The 18,638-nt window shown below is 42.0% G+C and overlaps 1 protein-coding gene across 4 annotated transcripts in view; it reads right to left on the reverse strand.

Annotated features, from left to right (window-relative positions):
- wwp2 (WW domain containing E3 ubiquitin protein ligase 2) overlaps nucleotides 1-18,638 on the reverse strand; it is a 104,979-nt gene that overhangs the window by 42,144 nt on the left and 44,197 nt on the right. For all 4 annotated transcript variants that reach the window (XM_080028329.1, XM_080028326.1, XM_080028327.1 and 1 more), the window contains exon 9: nucleotides 15,862-15,951. In XM_080028329.1, coding sequence (XP_079884455.1) covers nucleotides 15,862-15,951 — 90 coding nt within the window. The remainder of the gene's footprint in view (nucleotides 1-15,861; nucleotides 15,952-18,638) is intronic.

An 18,638-nucleotide genomic window follows, 5' to 3' on the forward strand; every position in this document is an offset into this window, starting at 1 on the left:
CATGTGTGCTGCCACAGTGTGTCTGTGTGTCAGTGGCTGCCAGTGGCATTACTCAGAGCTATGTATACCCTGTTCCTCCCCTGAGACCAAGGGGGTCTGGACATGGACCGAGATATAGACGGAACAAAGACACACACAGAGAAACACACACAGAGAAACACACAAAGACAGTTCCCCGGGCTCAGCAGGACCGACTGCTGTTCTGCTACTATTCTCATATCTCTGACTCTAGTGCGACAGACTATGTCATGACTCACGGCTCGGCAGCCTCTCCTTCTCCTCTGTATGTGTTGTATGTTTTCCCTCGTCTGTCTCTCTCTCTTGTTATTCCATTTGTCTGTCTCCCTGTTGGCATGTGGGTGTGGCTGCACTCCGGGGCAGACTGCTCCAGGTGAGGATCGTTGGCTAATTAGACCCTCTCTACTTAAGCCTGTGACTCCAGTCATCCGGCGCCAGAGTATACTACTTCCCAGAGCAGTATTATGCCCAAGAGTCTTTTGTTTGTTGTTTTTCACGTCCTCAGTTGGAGCAAGTCACTAACTCTGCTCTCGTTTTCTTCCGTGTCAGTTTGCCTCCGCCGATCACCTTTCCGCCGCTTGCTACAACCCCCGGCCGTCCAGTATCCCTGCCTGTCTGTCGCGGATCCCTTAACAATAAATATTGTTCGGAAACTGGTTTACCTGAGTTTCTGCATTGTGTTTTTGGGTCCAATCCCCGAGCTATCACAACAGAATATTTAGAGAGAAAACAGCATCCACGTCCATACGCTCACAAAAAACGCACCTTGCAGATACCAACATGCTGGGGAAATGCTCATAGAAAAAAAAGGATAAAATACTCATGTAGACCATGTAGCCCAGATGTTAATGCTCATGCTGTCTTACTAGCCAGAGGCCTGTATCTGTGTGAGCGGCCTTCCTCAATGGCTTTGTTCACTGTTTTTCTAGTGTTTTCCAAGTGCTCTAGTTTTCCACTGTAGTCAGGATGAAAACAAAAACTGCAGCTAGCTACCGCGATGCGAGACAAGCTGTAAAATAAGCTTGGCTCTCATCCTCTATAGTGAACTTCAATCATGTTGTTTAAATTCTGAATGTGTTACCTGTTTAGAACACACTTGTTAAATCTCTATGTTACATAACATGTATAGAACGAAAGATTTCAATGGATGCATTTTTTGTGTGTGTTTTTTTCAGATTCCCACAAAAAACTAAATCCCTCTCTCCTACACACATAATCTGAATGTGAAGCCACCACCACAGTTTTTGGTTTGCTGTCCCAGTGCTCCAAGACTTCTACATAGACTCACTTCTGTTGCACTGAAGCCATTAAAACACACACACACACACACACACACACACACACACACACACACACACACACACACACACACACACACACACACACACACACACACACACACACACACACACACACACACACACACACACACACACACACACACACACACACAGAGTACTCAGTAAGCAGGAGAGCTGCGTGAAAAGACCTACAGTATGTGAGGCAGCAGGGTATTACGTGAGTGTGCAGGAAGTTAGCGTTCCCCTGGGTCAATACAAACTGTATGTATCTACAGTTATAATCCCTCACATTCATTCATTAGAATAACGGCCATTCAAACACTGATTTTTAGGTTTCCCCGTTAGCTGTCCTCTCCTCCAGGCCTATATTGCAAATGCAAATTGACCATTTAGTTAAGGTCCAACATCACAAAATATCACGGTTCTAGTAGGCATCTGGGTATTTTCGAGCACACTAAATCTGACCACATGTATTGGGTCTTCCTAAATCTTTTTCTACCATACTAAATAGCAGGGAAGTATGGGGATTGAAACGAAGGGAAAGTTTTCGTCTTCATGGTAAGTGGAACTATTTTACACAACAAATGTGTCTACAAATCAAGATATGAACACTTTCAGCCCTTATGGTCAGTGGGTAAGGTTAGAAATACTGCAGGTAGACCAGATTCCAACACAGTTCCAACTTGGAATCAACGTAAACAACTGCTTTTGCTACTTTCTGTTGTGTGGGAAGCCTCAAAGCACAAGATCACATCACATGGCTTACCATTGGCTTAGCAGAGGAAAGAGGGGCCGACCGATAACCATGAGGTCTCTGGTTGGATCCCCAGCACCGGACAGGAGGGTGCTAGTAGTAAAACCTAATGGTGGCTGGTATCACATCAACCGTGCCCACCAGTATGCCAAAAGACAAATTTCCAATGACCAATAAAGTAACTTAACATAATGGTGAAAAAGTATTTGCACTATAGGTTACCTTTAAGCTAATAAGTCTCAAAATCAAAAGACACCAACAGCCCTTTTGGAGGCTACAATAAATTCAGATGTGCCTTGCCTTATTTCTTGCTATGTGTGTGCATATGTAGTGTAAATGGCATTACCCTGGTCTAAACCTTCTCTTTGCTGAGGTCTTTGTAACATGGTGCTGCCATATTTAGCATCGGTGTCTCCAAAATAACTGGACCCATATGGTCCGCATTATCAGCCCCAAGGCGTTCAGATCACAGAACAACGGTTAAACTAGATGAGCTGATGTAAGGATCTGAATACTAATGCTACTTTATTGTTCTTTCTGAAGGGGAAAAAGGCTTCTCTCTCTTGTGGTCATGGAGTCAGGCTCAGCTCCACCACCATACACCCAGGAGCTGCTAGGTTCCAATGCCTTGCTCAAGGACACTTTCTGCTGCTAGGGTGCTTGTGAACACAGGGAGTTATTTGGTTGAGTGATAGTCTCTCTGACCGCTATGCCTCGGAGCTTCCTTTAAAAGGCAGGAAAAACACTGTTGCCTCTCTGATATTAGCACTAGCTAGTTATTTACTGGAGCCAGGGAAAAAAATCCCAGAGCCCGCAACAGCCTCCGTCTGAGAGTCTCTCTACTTAGTTCTGCTATCTGAATTTAACTCTTTGTACCAGTGGTGTCATTAACAATGCACTCCCATGGATTTCTTGGATATGAAAGTGTATCCTTCCTCATTGTAAACTGACCGGATTAAGTCATCACGCATCACCGTGTTGGGCTGCCAGCAAAACGTTTTATTCCTTCTCTATCCCATTCTTCTACTGGGAGGGAGTTTGACACGAGTTGAACAAATGTAACCGAGCCTTATGTTAAAAAGACATTGTTTTATCTTTGCTTCACATGTCTATAGGGGAGAACGGGGGAATGTGAGACATTGGGTAAAGACACCCCCCGTATCTAAGCAATTGAACACATTTTTGGTCATGTGAGATTTATGTTTTCAACCCCTCTCATCTACCCTTGGCCATGAAGGAGAGGACCTCATGGTGATGTTGTAAGCATGTTTATTTTTTCACAAAAAAAAATTTTTTGCATGTAAAAGTAAATTGTCTTGCTGTCAACTTAATCAACTGTTGTGACAAAGCAAATTGATTCAGGTAGAATAAGTTCTATCATACATGTTGATGAACTACCAACATATGAAACCATGTGAAGATGATACAGTGCTGTGTGAAAGTTTGTGAACCCCTTGAACCTTTTGGAATTGTATTTATTTTTACCATTATTAATTCATTTTTTATCAATACCAGTATTTTTTATATGAAATAACAGATGTTTGTTTATAAATTCAACATTTTTCTTTTCCAGAAATCAATTGTTGAAAGACATAAAACAAATGATTTGCCAACTGTTGTATGTGCAAAAGTTTGTGAACCCTGAGCTGCATTGCTTAAATTGAGCAGGTTAACACAATCAGGTGGGCCAAATTGATTGATGAAATAGACCTTGAAATTGATTAATGAGAGATCTTTAGGGAAGAAATTGGGTGTCACTAGATAAAACAGAGATACAACCAGGTCAGTTTAGGCTCACCAAAGTGAACCCATACAGGTCAGACATGCTAAAAGGGAAAAAATCTCAGAGGATCTCAGGAATAGAGTTTTGATGTTGCACATTTGTCTGGGGACAGCTATAAATTCATATAAAAAAATTTGAGCTCCATCGGTCCACTGTGAGGCAAATCAACTACAAATGGAGAGCTTTAAGACCCTGTTTCCACCTGGGATTAACATCTGACTTTTTGAATCTGGTTACAAGTGGACAGCTCTCAATCCGTGTGTTCCCACTTGCATTTTCAAATGTGACTTCTTTGTCTACTTGTGATCCGATTCCATTTACCCGCGCTGTATTTAAATCAACACGTACATCATTTCCGTTTGCATTGCTGTTTTTAACCGGTGGGGTTCAAACAAGTAAACATACAGGGCTGTACAGTGCCACAGTTTTAATCGCATTTGCTATTAAAATGCATTACATGCGAAGATAATTACAAGTCTAGGTTGAAGAGATAGGCTACTGTCTCATTTAGACAAGGAGGAGCGATGCACAACACTGCTTAGAGGGCTCTACATTAACACTCGCCAAATGCGGGAAATATCATAGATAGTATGTAAAAGTAAAAACTCTTAGGCGAGTAAGTTATTACGCCACTTTGGCTGGTGAAAGATGTGTGTTTGCCGGGCGGCTTTTCTAACGTCTGCTACACTCTTGTCACCACCACCAGTACACGGCTTTATGCAGTTAAGTTACTTTACGTGCGAACAGAATATTTCCTGTGCGCCTTCACATTAAAAGCCTGTTACTAGCCAAACGCGAGTTGACTTTTATTTTTAAGCAGATAAGAACAGGAAGTCGTTGCCTTGCAGCTCTCCGTGTTTTCAGATTTACGCAGTGAAATGAAATGAGGACATGCATGAACGCCAGTGATGCACTTTTAACGTATTTCCGCTCAGGCAGGGGGCAGCAGTTGAGTAGGAGGTCCCTAATGTGGACAAGAGTCACATTGGTGTTTCCACTACCAAATGAATGCGAACACAACGGTCACAACGGACGTAAACCACCTCCGAATGTGGTTTTTGTGATCCGATCTCAATGCGTCTTGAGAGTGTTTTCACCTGTAGTTAAAGCTTTATTCATGTGATCCGATTACAAAAGTCAGATGTTAATGCCAAGTGGAAACGGGGTCTTAGAGTGACTTAACATCTGCCTAGAAGTGATCTTCCTTCAAAAATATCCTCAAGCGCCACAAGAAAAGTGATTTTTCACGTAAAAACCAACCCAAACATGACAGCTGGAGATTTGCAGACAATTTGACACCACCATTCTTCACTTGGGACAAGGTTCTCTTGGTGGTAGGCAGAGTTGCGTTTCTGCCCAAACATGGCGGTTTTGGTTATGACCAAACAGTTAAATTTTGGACTTATCTGTCCACAGAATAAGACTTCAGGTATCTCCAGGTGCTCTCTGGCAAAGTTGTGACAAGCAGTTTTGTTCTTTTTTGAGAGCAGAGGCTTCTTCAGCAACCCTCCCATGAAAGCCATTTTGACTGAGTTTTCTTCTTATTGTGGAACCATGCACATCTGTCCCAGATGCTGCAAGAGAGGTCTGCAAATCACTAATAGGCCTTTCACACCAAAATTAACCAAGAGACAGTTCCAGGCTGGTGTTGGGGTCAGTTCAAAACTGGTTACAGCCTTATCCCAGTTATGAACCGGTTGGTTTCACATCGACCGGAGACAGTCATGGAGCCGGCAAGAGAGCAACGTCATGACGTCACTGTAAACGTGTGTGTACGTCACCCGACGCCGCTGCTCTTGTGGCTAACGCTAAAGCTACCGCTAGCTTTAAGCACAACAACAGCGGCGAATACGTCTTATTTTTACACTTGTTGGCTCTCGCTTTGCTTTCTTAAGCAAACAGGACCCATACAGCGTATTCTCGCCGGTCAATTTGTTCACTACGTTCGGTAATTATGTTATGTTTACGTCTCGTAGTAGCGGTGTTTTTAAATATGGCGGGCATGAGGTTTGAGTTGCTCTGGCTGGTCAGGATAATCCCTCCCCCAGCCGCTGGCGCAAGCAGTTCTTATCAAACCCTGCTCAATCCTGGGGTATGAGTTCCCCCGGTTTTTACGGCCCGGAGCAGGCTCTCTGGCGGTGTGAAAGCAAAACACTGGCTCTAACTCCGAACAAGCCCAGAACTAGCGCCGATTTTGCGGCGGTGTGAAAGGCCTATAAATGTAATGTTTGGGTTGGCTTTAACTGAAAAATCACTTTTCTTGTGGCACTTGTGGATATTTTTGAAGGAAGTCTACTTCTAGGCAGATGTTCAGTCACTCTTAAATTTGTAGATGATTTGCCTCATGGTGGACCGATGGAGTGCAAACTTTTTTCAAAATAATTTATAGCTGTCCCCAGACAAATGTGCAGCATCAAAACTCTATTTCTGAGATCCTCAGAGATTTGTTTCCCTTTTAGCATGTCTGACCTGTATGGGTTCACTTTGGTGAGCCTAAACTGACCTGGTTTTATCTCTGTTTTATCTAGTGCCGCCCAATTTCTTCCCTAAAGATCTCTCACTACATTGGTCCATTTCATGACTCAATTTGGCCCATCTGATTGTGTTTACTTGCTCGATTTAAGCAATGCAGCTTAGGGTTCACAAACTTTTGCACATACAACAGTTGTCAAATAATTTGTTTTATCGGTTTTAACAATTGATTTCTGGAAAAGAAAAATGTTGAATTGATAAACAAACATCTGTTATTTCATATAAAAAATACTGGTATTGATAAAAATGAATTAATAATAGTAAAAATAAATAAAATTCCAAAAGGTTCAAGGGGTTCACAAACTTTCACACAGCACTGTAACTGAAGATTAGCCTGAATTGCTGAGAGAGGTAGTTTTTTCTCAAATTGTGGCAGTGGGGTAAAGTGAGACAAATGCTGTGGGGTAAAGTGAGACAGTGTCTGTGTCCTCTTTTAATGAATCCATTATATTTGAGGTAGCAAGGAGACTATTTGAATAAGACAAAAGACAATGCGGGCCGGAGGTCTGGGTTGAATGGTTGAAGGGGTGTCAGCAAGGGCATGGTTTGGCACATATGTATGTAGGGATGGGAATTGTTAAGAATTTAACGATTCCGATTCTGCTTATCGATTCGATTCTCTTATCGATTCTCATTGGGTGAAAGAATAAGTACAAATGAGTTTGTTTTTATTATCTCTCTTTAATATCTGATCAGAGGTGTGTCTAGTCTGTGCCTTGAAAGATTATCAAGAGTAGGCTACTTGAGGATTAGGAAATTGTCAATTTTCACATTAATTGGTCCAAACAAAAAAATAAATGTTTGGCTTTTAAGCCCAAATGCCATTATGTGCCCTAAAAACTAAAAACACAGACTGAAAACAGTCAAGGAAGAGCTTGTGCCTTTTGGAATATAAACAGTGCTCAATTGCACTTGAAACAAAATTCAACTGACAGAAAAAATACAATTAAGTCTTTTGAAAAGAAAAGACCAACTATCAACTTTGGCAAATGAACCATTTCTATGCAGAAAAATTATCATGTTTGCCCTCTCAGGAAGGATACGAGATCATTATATGTTAAGAGTTATTATATGATTGCGCTTTACTCTGAAAGGGCAACGTGATGATGTCACTACGTTCAAGTGAATGAACCCTTTCTTTATAGGTCCATGGAAGGAACGCCTTAGGTCAAACTGTCACGTTGCATGTTGTTGTTGAACTGTCAGTCATGTAAGCTATTCAAGAAGAGAATATACGCCAGAAAGGCTAAAAGAGAATGTATCGCTTTGCTTATTCTTCACCACGCCAGCAAAGAGGAGTCACCGCTCCATCTCAGCTTTACAATGTACATGCTGTTCTTATGTGCGGCGCGCTGCTTTAGTAATATGATGGCCCGTCATCAGACACACGCAGCGGATGGTTTTATATCCAAGGCAGAGCTTTTTTATATCGGACAGAGATCGTTATTTTAAGTGTGTCTTACTGTCTTTATAAAGTGTCATGTAAAACGTTTCCTAATCATCACCGGACCGCCGAGTCCCGCTGTGTGTTGTTTTGGGTTCGTCTAGAACAGCTGATGAACGAGAGTAAACAGCGGGCCTTTGGCAGCGGTCAAGAAATCCTTTTTGCTTTGCTTTGTGCTGCTCTCGCCTTTTTATGTATCTCCCTCTTTCACTTACCCACACCTAGGCCTACACACACGTTAATTCTCATACATTTTATGTTCAAATCCAAGTGATGGGCAATTCTGGTGCCGACTAGTAAGACAGTGGACGTGTAAACGTTTAACCGTCGGGATAGCAGTCTGCGCGCTTCCTTGTGCCTGTGCACGGGTCGTTTGACGAAATGGAAACTTTACAATTATTGGAAGTGGCCATATTGTCGCCTTTTCACGTTAAATACAACCAAGCTTTAGAGCGCTTCTGCATCAATGCCATGTTTGCTGCGTTCTGAACCAAAACAAAGCAGCACGTGTCTGAGGTCATGACGCATTTGCAACGACCGGAACCGATAAGCGGAATCGTTAAGCAGGCACGCTAACGATTCCAAGGAATTGGTTGACTCGGCACCGGTTCTGAACAAGAACCGGTTCTCGATTCCCATCCCTATATGTATGTGGGGGACAGGAGAGTGACATTTAACATCAATAGACTCTAAGTAATATGTCTTTATTCAATGAATGATCCCAATAAAACAAATGCAGAAAAATATTAATCAAAGAGTCAAAAGATGAAAAATGACAGGTGGGTCTAGTCCTGTGTTCTGGGTCCCAGGCTGTTCTAGCTGGTTTTGATTGTCCTTTGCTCTGACCCCCAGACACTAGCTGGCTCTAAGGGTCCTGTGTTCTGACCCCCAGACTGTGTTTTAATCTAACTGGTTATATCTGTCATTTGAATGTTAATTATTGAATATGAATTATATGTTGTATATGATCAGAGTTACTTTCAAGTGTTTAGAAAATGTTTTTGCTTAATTGACCAAACCCCATTATTCTGTTACTAGTCCGACATTAGTTTTGGAATATTTGGTTTTCAAGCTAGCTGTCAGGATTCTAACTGTTACAACATGTGTTGTTATTTGTAGTTTCAGAGTGGACAAAGTAAGTGGATCAGTTTACCCCCTTGATTTCTCTGGTCTGTCTCAGTTTACCCCTAAGCTGGGGTAAAGTGAGACATCAGACAACTCTGATAATGTCCATTGCTAGGAAACATTCTGAATGAATGGGAAATGTGTAAATTTCACTGATAAATCATTTAAGCTTACTTTGAGGGGAGCAAATGTAAAAAGTGTCTCACATTACCCCGTTCTCCCCTACTACTCCACTCACATTTCTCATTTAAAAAAGGAGACACATTTACTTATTAGGGTTCTATGTTGTACCTTGGCATAGCACAGCTCTAAATATTAAAGCTCCAAAAGGCAGACACAAAGCCAGGCGCTGATCAACTGGTGGTGGGACAAATTATGCAGAAATATGTAAGAAAAACAATATGGAAACGATCGAGGTGAAGAACTATGGAGAAATGCTTCATTATTTTGCTCTCTCAGGACACCTCAGTGTATTTCTAGGATTAGCCATGATTCGTTGCTACTTCATAAAAAAAATTATCATTTAAAGGTGGCGTCAGAGATTCTGGAGAAATCTTGTTGTCAAAATCACTTCTTCCGGTCTGAGAGTTAGATGGAGTAGACACACTTAGTGTGAGCTCCGGTAAACTATATTTTTATAACATTCCGCACTCATACTATCACACCAAACCGGCTTCAGTTCTTTTTCGTTTTTGTCAAACACTCCTTTAGAGAAGTAGAGCCGTCTCTCTAAATGTCTTCTAAGGGAAAAAAGCCAACTCCGAGCGGAAAAGAGGATGCTAATGCTAAAATTAGCTTGGGAGCTATAACCACGCCACTCGAGCAGCACTGGGAGGCGCTGACCAGCTTTTCAGAGGGGACACGTAAAACATATTATGCTACCTTGAGCCTCTGCATACTCTTTTTTCACAGTTAGACCACAACTGAGCAGTATAACAGTGTGATGTAGATTCTAAACAAAGAGCACTTCACAGAGTCAGAGCACATAGAAGAAACTTCCTTATAAGCATGTTAGCTTGAGAATAAACTGTGTAAAGTGTCAATTAATATTTTTTCTCTATGTTCCAGTTAAAAATAATGAAATGTTTAATATTCTATACAGAACGTCTGTTCTACTGAGCCGTCTGCAGCAACCACTGAACCTCCGCTGTCACCATAAGCAAAGAGAGCTCAAAGTAAGTATTTACATGTTTCTGATTTGGTTGCCAAAGACATGATATGAAGTCACATACAAAATCTTAAACATTTGCTGTGTCTTGAGTCCTGTCCGACTAGGTCTGCCGCCTTCTGTCCCGGCTGTCCCCCTCATCCACTTCCTTCCTGTGGCTGTGATGTCAGACCGTGCTGCTCACAACAGTAGAGAATACCTTGCTCTCTGGATGGCTCCATCCCTGTGTGCAACCTCATGAAGATGTCCTGCTTTCCAAATCCCATGCATTTTATTTATTTTTTCTATTGTACATACTGCAGCTGACCATAAAGAGTACATAGTGTGCATGCAGTATGCTACAATTGGGAAGTACATATACTTCTATATGTCATTATAACATCATGTCTTGGACTTGACTCTGTTGCTTGTATATCCCTCGAATTGCTGTTGGTTTTCACTGGGAGGCTCAGTCCATGTGATGTGACTTCCGCTGTGTAGAGGATGTAGGTCAGAAGAACCTCCATAAAGCTGCTGGTTTGCACACTGAAAATGACTACAGGATGTAGAAGGACATCATGTATTGGGACAAGCTAAATCTTTACACAGAAGATCTTATATTTGAAAATTGTCTTTTTTAATGTAATGAGTCATTACTCCTGTGCAGCTACTTTATTTCAACCTGATGTGGATTCTTTATTTTATGCCTCTTAAGGCCCGCGAGGCCTTAAACTCTGAACTGTCCCCTGCAGAAATCACAGACGCTATCAAATCGCTGTATAACGGCAAGAGCCCTGGGCCAGATGGCTTTGTAGTTGAATTTTATAAGAAGTTTGCTGACCAAGTAGGCTAACCCCGATCCTGCATAGAATGTTCTTCCACTCAACCGAAGCGAATAGGCTTCCACCAACACTGTATAACGCAAACATTTCTCTCTTGTTAAAACAAGACAGAGATGAAACTAACCCGTCTTCATATCGACCAATTTCTATGTTTAACTTGGATTTTTAATGTTAGGAGAGTCCTAAATATTATGTATAACAAATTCGACAGCTCTTCCAAACAAGCTATTTTGTGTCTGGACGCGGAAAAGGCTTTCGACCAGGTTGAGTGGGGGTACTTGCTCAAGGTGACGGAGGAGTTCGGTCTTGGGGCCCCTTTTATTTCCTGGGTGTGTTTAATATACAGTATGCCCATCCCACCGCCTCCATTCTAACAAACCAGGAAAGATCCACACCCTTTGCCCTTCAGAGGGGCACGCGCCAGGGTTGCCCCCTCTCGCCACTCCTCTTTGCGTTGGCCATCGAGCCCCTGGCTATTAGCATAAGAGGGCACACACTTATAAAGCCAATATCTCTAGGTGGGATGGACCATAAGATTTCTCTGTACGCAGATGACATCGCCCTCTTGGTAGCCGACCCCGAGAATTCCATCCCCCACCTACTCCAGCTAATTAATTATTTTGGCGACGTCTCGGGTTACACCATAAAACAGCAGATGTGGACCAAACATTTCTAGCCAATACGCAGTTTAAAACAAATCTGGTCAGTACCTGGGCATTAAATTATCTAATAACCCAAAGACACCTTTTAAGTTAAATTTTACGGAACGATTGAACAAACTAAAGGAGAACATAGAGAAATGGAGAAAATTACCGATCTCCCTTATTGGCCGTGTGAACGCAGTAAAGATGGTTTCCCTGCCGAGATTTCTGTATCTATTTCAGAATGTGTCAATTTATATTCCTAAATCTTACTTTAAGTCAATTGATTCTATTTGGGGATATAAAGCACATAGGATCTCAAAAGCCCATCTTCAGAAACCCAGGGAGCATGGCGGACTGGGGTTACCATGTTTTTACATTATTACTAGGCTGCCAATGCTAGAGTGATGGTGTATTGGCAATTTACATATGAAAAGGCATTAGATCTGATCTGCCCCCCTTGGTTGGCAATTGAAAAAAGCTTGGCCCAAAAAACCTCTCTTACTGCCCTCCTTTTCTCTTCTCCCAGACCCCTGCCTCCTTAAAGGCCAGGACACACCGGCCCGATAATCACCGTCGGAGAGTCTGGAGGGGGCGGGGACACAAATCTGTTTGGTGTGTGCCATGACGTCGGTCGTCGTTGATGTTGTCGGGCTTCTTTTGAGCAGGGGCAGTCTTTTAGTTGGAGCAATTTGATTGGTGGAGGGCTAGCGAATCAGTGAAGGCCGGAAGTGAGGCGGGTAGCACAAACAGCTAAGAACAGCTGGCCATTGTTTTAATGTGTTTGTTTGTTTCGTTCAGCGAGTACTCACATGCATTAACCCTTGTTGACTGCTCGACACCATGCTCGACACTCTCTGCTAAAAATGGTGCTCTTTATGGTCCATAAATATAAATACGTAATTATATCTATGTTTATGGTCTAGAGAGCTTTCCCATCATTTCCGGCTTCTGTATTTTTTTGGGCCACAATACAGATTAGCGTCGCCTGCTGTTATGGAGACATTACGTCCCGCGCAAGCGCAGAGCGTACGGAGAGTCAGCAGTCGGCTCGGTGTGTTCTTGGCACTTTTTTGGCCGCGACTGGCAGACTGGAGCTTTCTGGAATGGCAGACTCCATTTTCGGGTAGTCGGACCGGTGTGTCCTGGCCTTTAGAGGAGACCACTTTACCCTGTCCAATGGTCAGAGAATTTGGAACCAAATTAGGAAGGCCTGTGAACTACCGAACATGACCATACATGCCCCAATCTGGCATAATCATGCCTTCCCCCTGTCGTTCACAGATTCGGCATTCAGAGATTGGAGTCGGAAGGGAATAGTATCAGTTGAGGACCTTTATATAAATGGTCACTTTGCTTCATTTGATCAGCTAGTATCAAAGTTTTCACTGTCGAAAGCTCAATTATTCAGGTATCTACAGTTGAGGAATTATGTCAGCCAGAATATATCATCCTTCGAATCCCTGCCCGCAGATGATTCATTGTCCAAAACTTTACTGGGCTCACCAGAAGCTAAAAACCTGATTTCATCTTTTGTGGGAATATTTCTAGACCGGCAGGACAAATCTACTTTAAAAATAAAGCAAGCCTGGGAAAAAGACTTAAGCATTGGAATAGCTGACGATGTCTGGGAGGCAGCGCTAAAAAGCATAAAATCCTGCTCTACAAACTCGAGGCTTCAGTTAATTCAATTTAAGGTCACACTTTGATTGCACTATTCTAAGGTTAAACTGCATAACATTTTCCCAAATATTTTGCCTTTATGTAACAGGTGCAAGATTGCTGAGGGTACACTTGCTCACCACTTTTGGGAATGTCCAAATCTTTACAACTTTTGGTGTCTTGTATTTCAATGGTATTCTAATGTTTTAAATGTTTCCTTAACCCCTGATCCGGAAACCGCTCTGTTTGGTCATTCCACAGCCCTGGAAAAATTGGACCATAATGTACGTACAATCATAGTTTATGGCATGGTAATTGCTAAAAGATGTATCCTAAAGCTGTGGAAATCCAACTTGGCCCCTCAGTTTGATAATTGGCTGAGGGAACTGGTGGGCATTTTGCACATCGAAAGGCTGAGATGTGAGCTGTCCGGCCACCCCCACAGATTCTCCGCCGTATGGGGCCCAGTGCTCCAGCACATAGGGAATTAGAATGTGTGAGGTTTGCTCCAGTTTTGTTTTTTGTTTATTTACATCTTATTTTCTTAATCATTTTGTCTTAGTTATTTATTTCACTTCTGTTTATGTGAGGGAGGAGGGAGGGGGTGGAGGGGTGTATGTATTGTATGTGTTTACTTATTCTGTTTATTTTTTGTCTGTATGTTAAAAATTGCAAAATCATTAAAATAAAAGTTTAAAAAAAATAAAAATTAAATAAATCACTTCTTGTCCAAATCATTAAATATCTCATAACACGATCTGTTACCTGTCTGTCTGGCTCCCTTTGTTGGCATAACTGTCTTCAGTGCCCCAGGCTGTGTATTGACACCACATTTTGATAAACAATCAAAACTTGTTTAGAACATTTCCCGGATATTCTTTAATAGCCTATCTCGCAAAACTGAGGTTTGTTTAAGCATTGCAGTGTCTGTATCAAACAGAAACAAATATATTGTTGAACAGTAACCCCTTAACACACATGTGAGTCTTTTTGGACTTAAAGGGTACTGTTTTATATGTAAGAAGTAACAGCTACATTTAGGGTTAGTGAAGATGTTTTTGAAAAAAAGCAATATTCAATATAAACACAAAAAGTTTCTTGACAGTTTAGTTTTCTATTGTTTACCTTTGTCTAAATAACATTGTCAAAACTCAGGGAAAGGGAATGTAACATTGTGGTAGGGATGCCTACAAGCCCTGCGTCATGTAAACACAGGATCGCTTTGAATTTGAGGCTACTGAAGTTGTGACGTATCACTAAGTTGCAAACCTCAACAGTAAATGTGATTAAAGAGCAGTGTGGCTCAGGAGCTGTCCTCCGTCTGGCTATGGATGGCTTTCATTATGTCAGCAACCAAAGCTCTGTTGCCTTCCTCCCCCTCTGCATCTCTCTAAACAGTTCCTGGTGTGGACATCTGGAGCACTGGCCCTGCATTAGTTTGCTAATTGATCCTGTGAAGGGCCACGGCCGGCCAGCAGCCAACACACTGTGGTGAATGGAAGTACATGTGGTGCTAAGAAAGGACTTTTGTTCTCCAGGCCCCCGCGCGCTCTTGTTCCTTGTATGGAAAAAGTGTGTGTGTGTGTGTGGGGGGGGGAGGGGGGGGTGGGTGTAGTGACCTTTTCCTTAAAAAACTGCCTCTTTTTCTCTCCTTCACCCCAGTCACACACAGCGAAAATCAATAAATAATTGGTGCAAAGTAAAAATGTCATAAAGGGGCTGGACTTCTGGCAGTAGTAGTCTGCTCTCATAGTGCCCAGGGTTGAAAACTGTTCTCATTATGACTTTGAGCTTAGCACACAATCGCTAAACTCAAACGGAGCCATTTTAGGACTAATTACAATGTTTCGTAGTTAGAACAGAGAAGGTCAAAGAAATATAAAAAATAAATAATAATAAGGAACAAGAAGGCTTGGTCTAGCACAAGATTGGGACTGAACATGAAGACATCCAAGTGTTTTTCTGCACATGCAATACTTCTGTGCCATCACTGTTGCATAACTCTTTTTTTCGATTCTGGGATGTGGAGCGCTGCGTAAATTCACACATTGGTTCACCAAAATGCCGACTTTGCTTGGTCCAGTGTAAATCCACAAAGCAGTAGTATTGGCAGACCGTAGTTCTGAGTAAAAGGGGCTAACGGAACCGCTTTGCAATCAGGGGTGAAAGTTAATTGCACAATTTCTTTGTTCAGTTTTGATGAACTTTGGTGATGACATTTTAATGAATGGATTCATAGGACTATTATATATGTTTGGGAAAGTTTGTTATTATATTAACTACCTTGTTTTTCTTGAGCATTTTAAAAAAACTCCTCCCCGCCTCAGCAGTGTAAAGAGTCTCACGTGGAGCGAGTTTGTCGGGCTCATGGATCAGTCGCTGTAGTGAGTTGTTCATCCCATCTTTTCCGGATGAACCAAATATTGTTTGTTGCTTGGACCGCAGTAACTTCCATGAAACCATTGGTGGAAGACATGACTGGCTGATATGTGATGCCAAACATGGACCCAACCAATCAGTGAGCACTTCTTTGTTTAAAGTGATCCAGTGCCAAACAGTCAATGCTTCCACAACAGAAAGCACATGCACAAACAGTAAACAGGCTGGCTTACCCTGGAGGCAGCGGTCTCTCCCAGGTCGTGGTTTTGGTGTTGTGGTCAACATAGTAAACCCTGCCATGAGGCAACACCCTCTGCTCCCAGCTACACACAGACAGACAGAGACAGAGAGAGAAAGACAGGTGTTACATTTGCCTATACAATTCACACATTACAAAAATATAAGATTTCATAATTACTGTTTTTCCGACAAAACGCTCTACACAAATTATTAAGGGAAAGTGTTGTCCTACTATTATTTCTACAGTATATTCTCTTAACCCATTGATGACGGCTGCTACGCGACGCTACATTGTATCTCCTGCCGGCTGCTGCATAGCGCAGCATTGTTACTTTATCTAATTTTCATGGCGTGCGCAGCATAGAATGCACCGCCATTGGTTCAAATACACATGAGGTGGGTTTTGTTGATTTTTTAAGACCACGTGACCACCCAAAAGTTGTGTGGTTTGCCGAAAATCATGTCAATAAAAAGAATAATAAATAAATAAATAAAAAATCATAATAAAAAAAATAAGCCGGCTGTGTCCGCGATAGTGTATTACAGAGTCCCGACAGGTGAGCCCTGTGCAGGCGGAGCTAGCTTCTGGCTAACGCGTGAGGCAGTAGCAGCAGGCAGGCAAACAATCTGCTATTTCAGAATCGCAGAGTGGAAGATCGAGCGAGCCGAGTCAAGCAGAAGGATTTAAGGTCCAACGTTCATAAAAGACAAATCTTGATGAATTAATACGAAGCATCAAAATAACGAAAATAACGAAAACCAGGGGAGGCGCGGCAGCAGCTTGCCAGCGGTCCCTCACACCCGGAGTGTTGTGATTTGAAAGTCACTTGATTTGCCTTGACTTATATTAGCTGCTAAGTGTGTAACGGTGTTCGACCGACACAGATAGAGATGAGTAATTGATGCCATGAACCCAGCTCTTTTAATATGTCTGAATCACCAACAGCAATTTTTTTTTCATAACTTAAGGTTTTTTAGTGCCTTGGACTATTTACCAAAATATTAAAACATCTATCTTTGGAACTATTTATTCTTGTTTTTTAAGACTTCTTTTGTGTGTAATTTTCATGCTTTATTGGATAGAACAGTGAGATAGTCATTTACTGAGCTACTATGGTGCCACTTATTCTGGTCTTTGACACTTCAACAACAAAGATTGTTGTATTTCATGTTCAATTGACCTGACCTGAGCTAGAGAAAGACCCTAAGGGGAGGATGACAGTACAGAAAGCATCAACAACAAGTTAGTGGAGCACTTTAAATCTACTGCTGTTTGTAGCATCTTTCTGCTCATTTACCATCTTACACATTCACCCCTACCATTCCTAAGTTATCACATGGTTACATATTGTATTATATAGCAGAATTGTAATTACATATTTAATAGTAACAGAGGGTTCAAATGTCAATTTCACAGTTTTTTATCATCTCAGGCTGAGCTAATTCAGCTCATACAATTTTGACTTAGCTGATTAGTGTACTGAGAAACTACTTGTTTTCTGTGTTGTCTATAGCCAAACCATTTTTAATATCGTGATCACGGATTTATCTACTCTGACTTCCATAGTTAAATATGTTAAATGAGGTCAACATTTATGAATGCAGGCTGAAAAAGACTTCATTTTGTTACTGTATGTAGCAATGAGGAATGCAAAGAAAAGTAAAAGTTTAATTAAAGGCATCATAGGAGATTATCTGCAATATGCACTTTTTAATATGTTGTGAAAAGTGCTTTTTACACCCCAACAGCAATAAATGACTTATGGGCAATGAAAAAGAAACGAAAAACCCCCAAATTCTGTACCTTCTATAAACCTGTTAAAATGCTGACCAATCGGAGACGATGGACCCGTATCTAAAGAACCAATCACAATCCTGCGCGTTCTCTCCCCTCTGTGTGCGAGCCTGAGCGCGTTCACGGAGGGCAGAGAAAGCGTTCGTGCCATATCGTAGTAGGCTACCTGGCAGTGGACTAGACCTAGTGGAAGTAGCATAACAAGCTTACACAATGGAACCTACACAGAAGTTACCAGAGGTGTGGACTCGAGTCACATGACTTGGACTCGAGTCAGACTCGAGTCATGAATTTGATGACTTGAGACTCGACTTGACAAAATGTAAAGAGACTTGCAACTTGACTTGGACTTTAACATCAATGACTCGTGACTTGAGCCTTTTGACTTGACAAGACTTGCTACTTTCCCCAAAACCCAAAGATTAAATAGTAAGCTATATTTTTAAGTAGGCTACTGCTCTGTATCTTTCATCATGTAGCCTAGTGTAGCGGAGGAAACTGGTGGATGTCGCCTACCGGTACCGCGCTGATCTGCTTATCACTGGTTTCACTTCAGAGGTGTCGGCCAGAACACCACTTAAGGCCAAAAACGTCAGACTATAAGCATGAGAAGAGGAGTATGGTTTTTCCGCTCTTTATTTTCCTTCTTTCACAGGCACAGCAGCATAGATCGCAGGAAAAGAGACACAGGCTTACATTCCGCTCGTGAGGAGACGTTAGAACAGCTGTTGCCACCTGCGAATCGCGGCCATCAATAACATCCATAAACTGTAACTTATAACAGCGATCGGGACTGCATGTCACACACGGGTGATTCACATAAACACGTTTCAACTGTGTCGACTACTGCGGCAACATGCGCGCTCACACACCTGACCGAGAGAGAAGAGAAAAGGAACTTACTAGACAGACCCTCCGGCCGACTGACGTCACGGCCACTAACTGACAGCTATACTGTCATCCACACTGAACAAA

The sequence above is a fragment of the Ammodytes marinus genome (genome assembly GCF_949987685.1).
Source record: "Ammodytes marinus genome assembly, chromosome: 5".
Classification (NCBI taxonomy): Eukaryota; Metazoa; Chordata; class Actinopteri; order Uranoscopiformes; family Ammodytidae; genus Ammodytes; species Ammodytes marinus.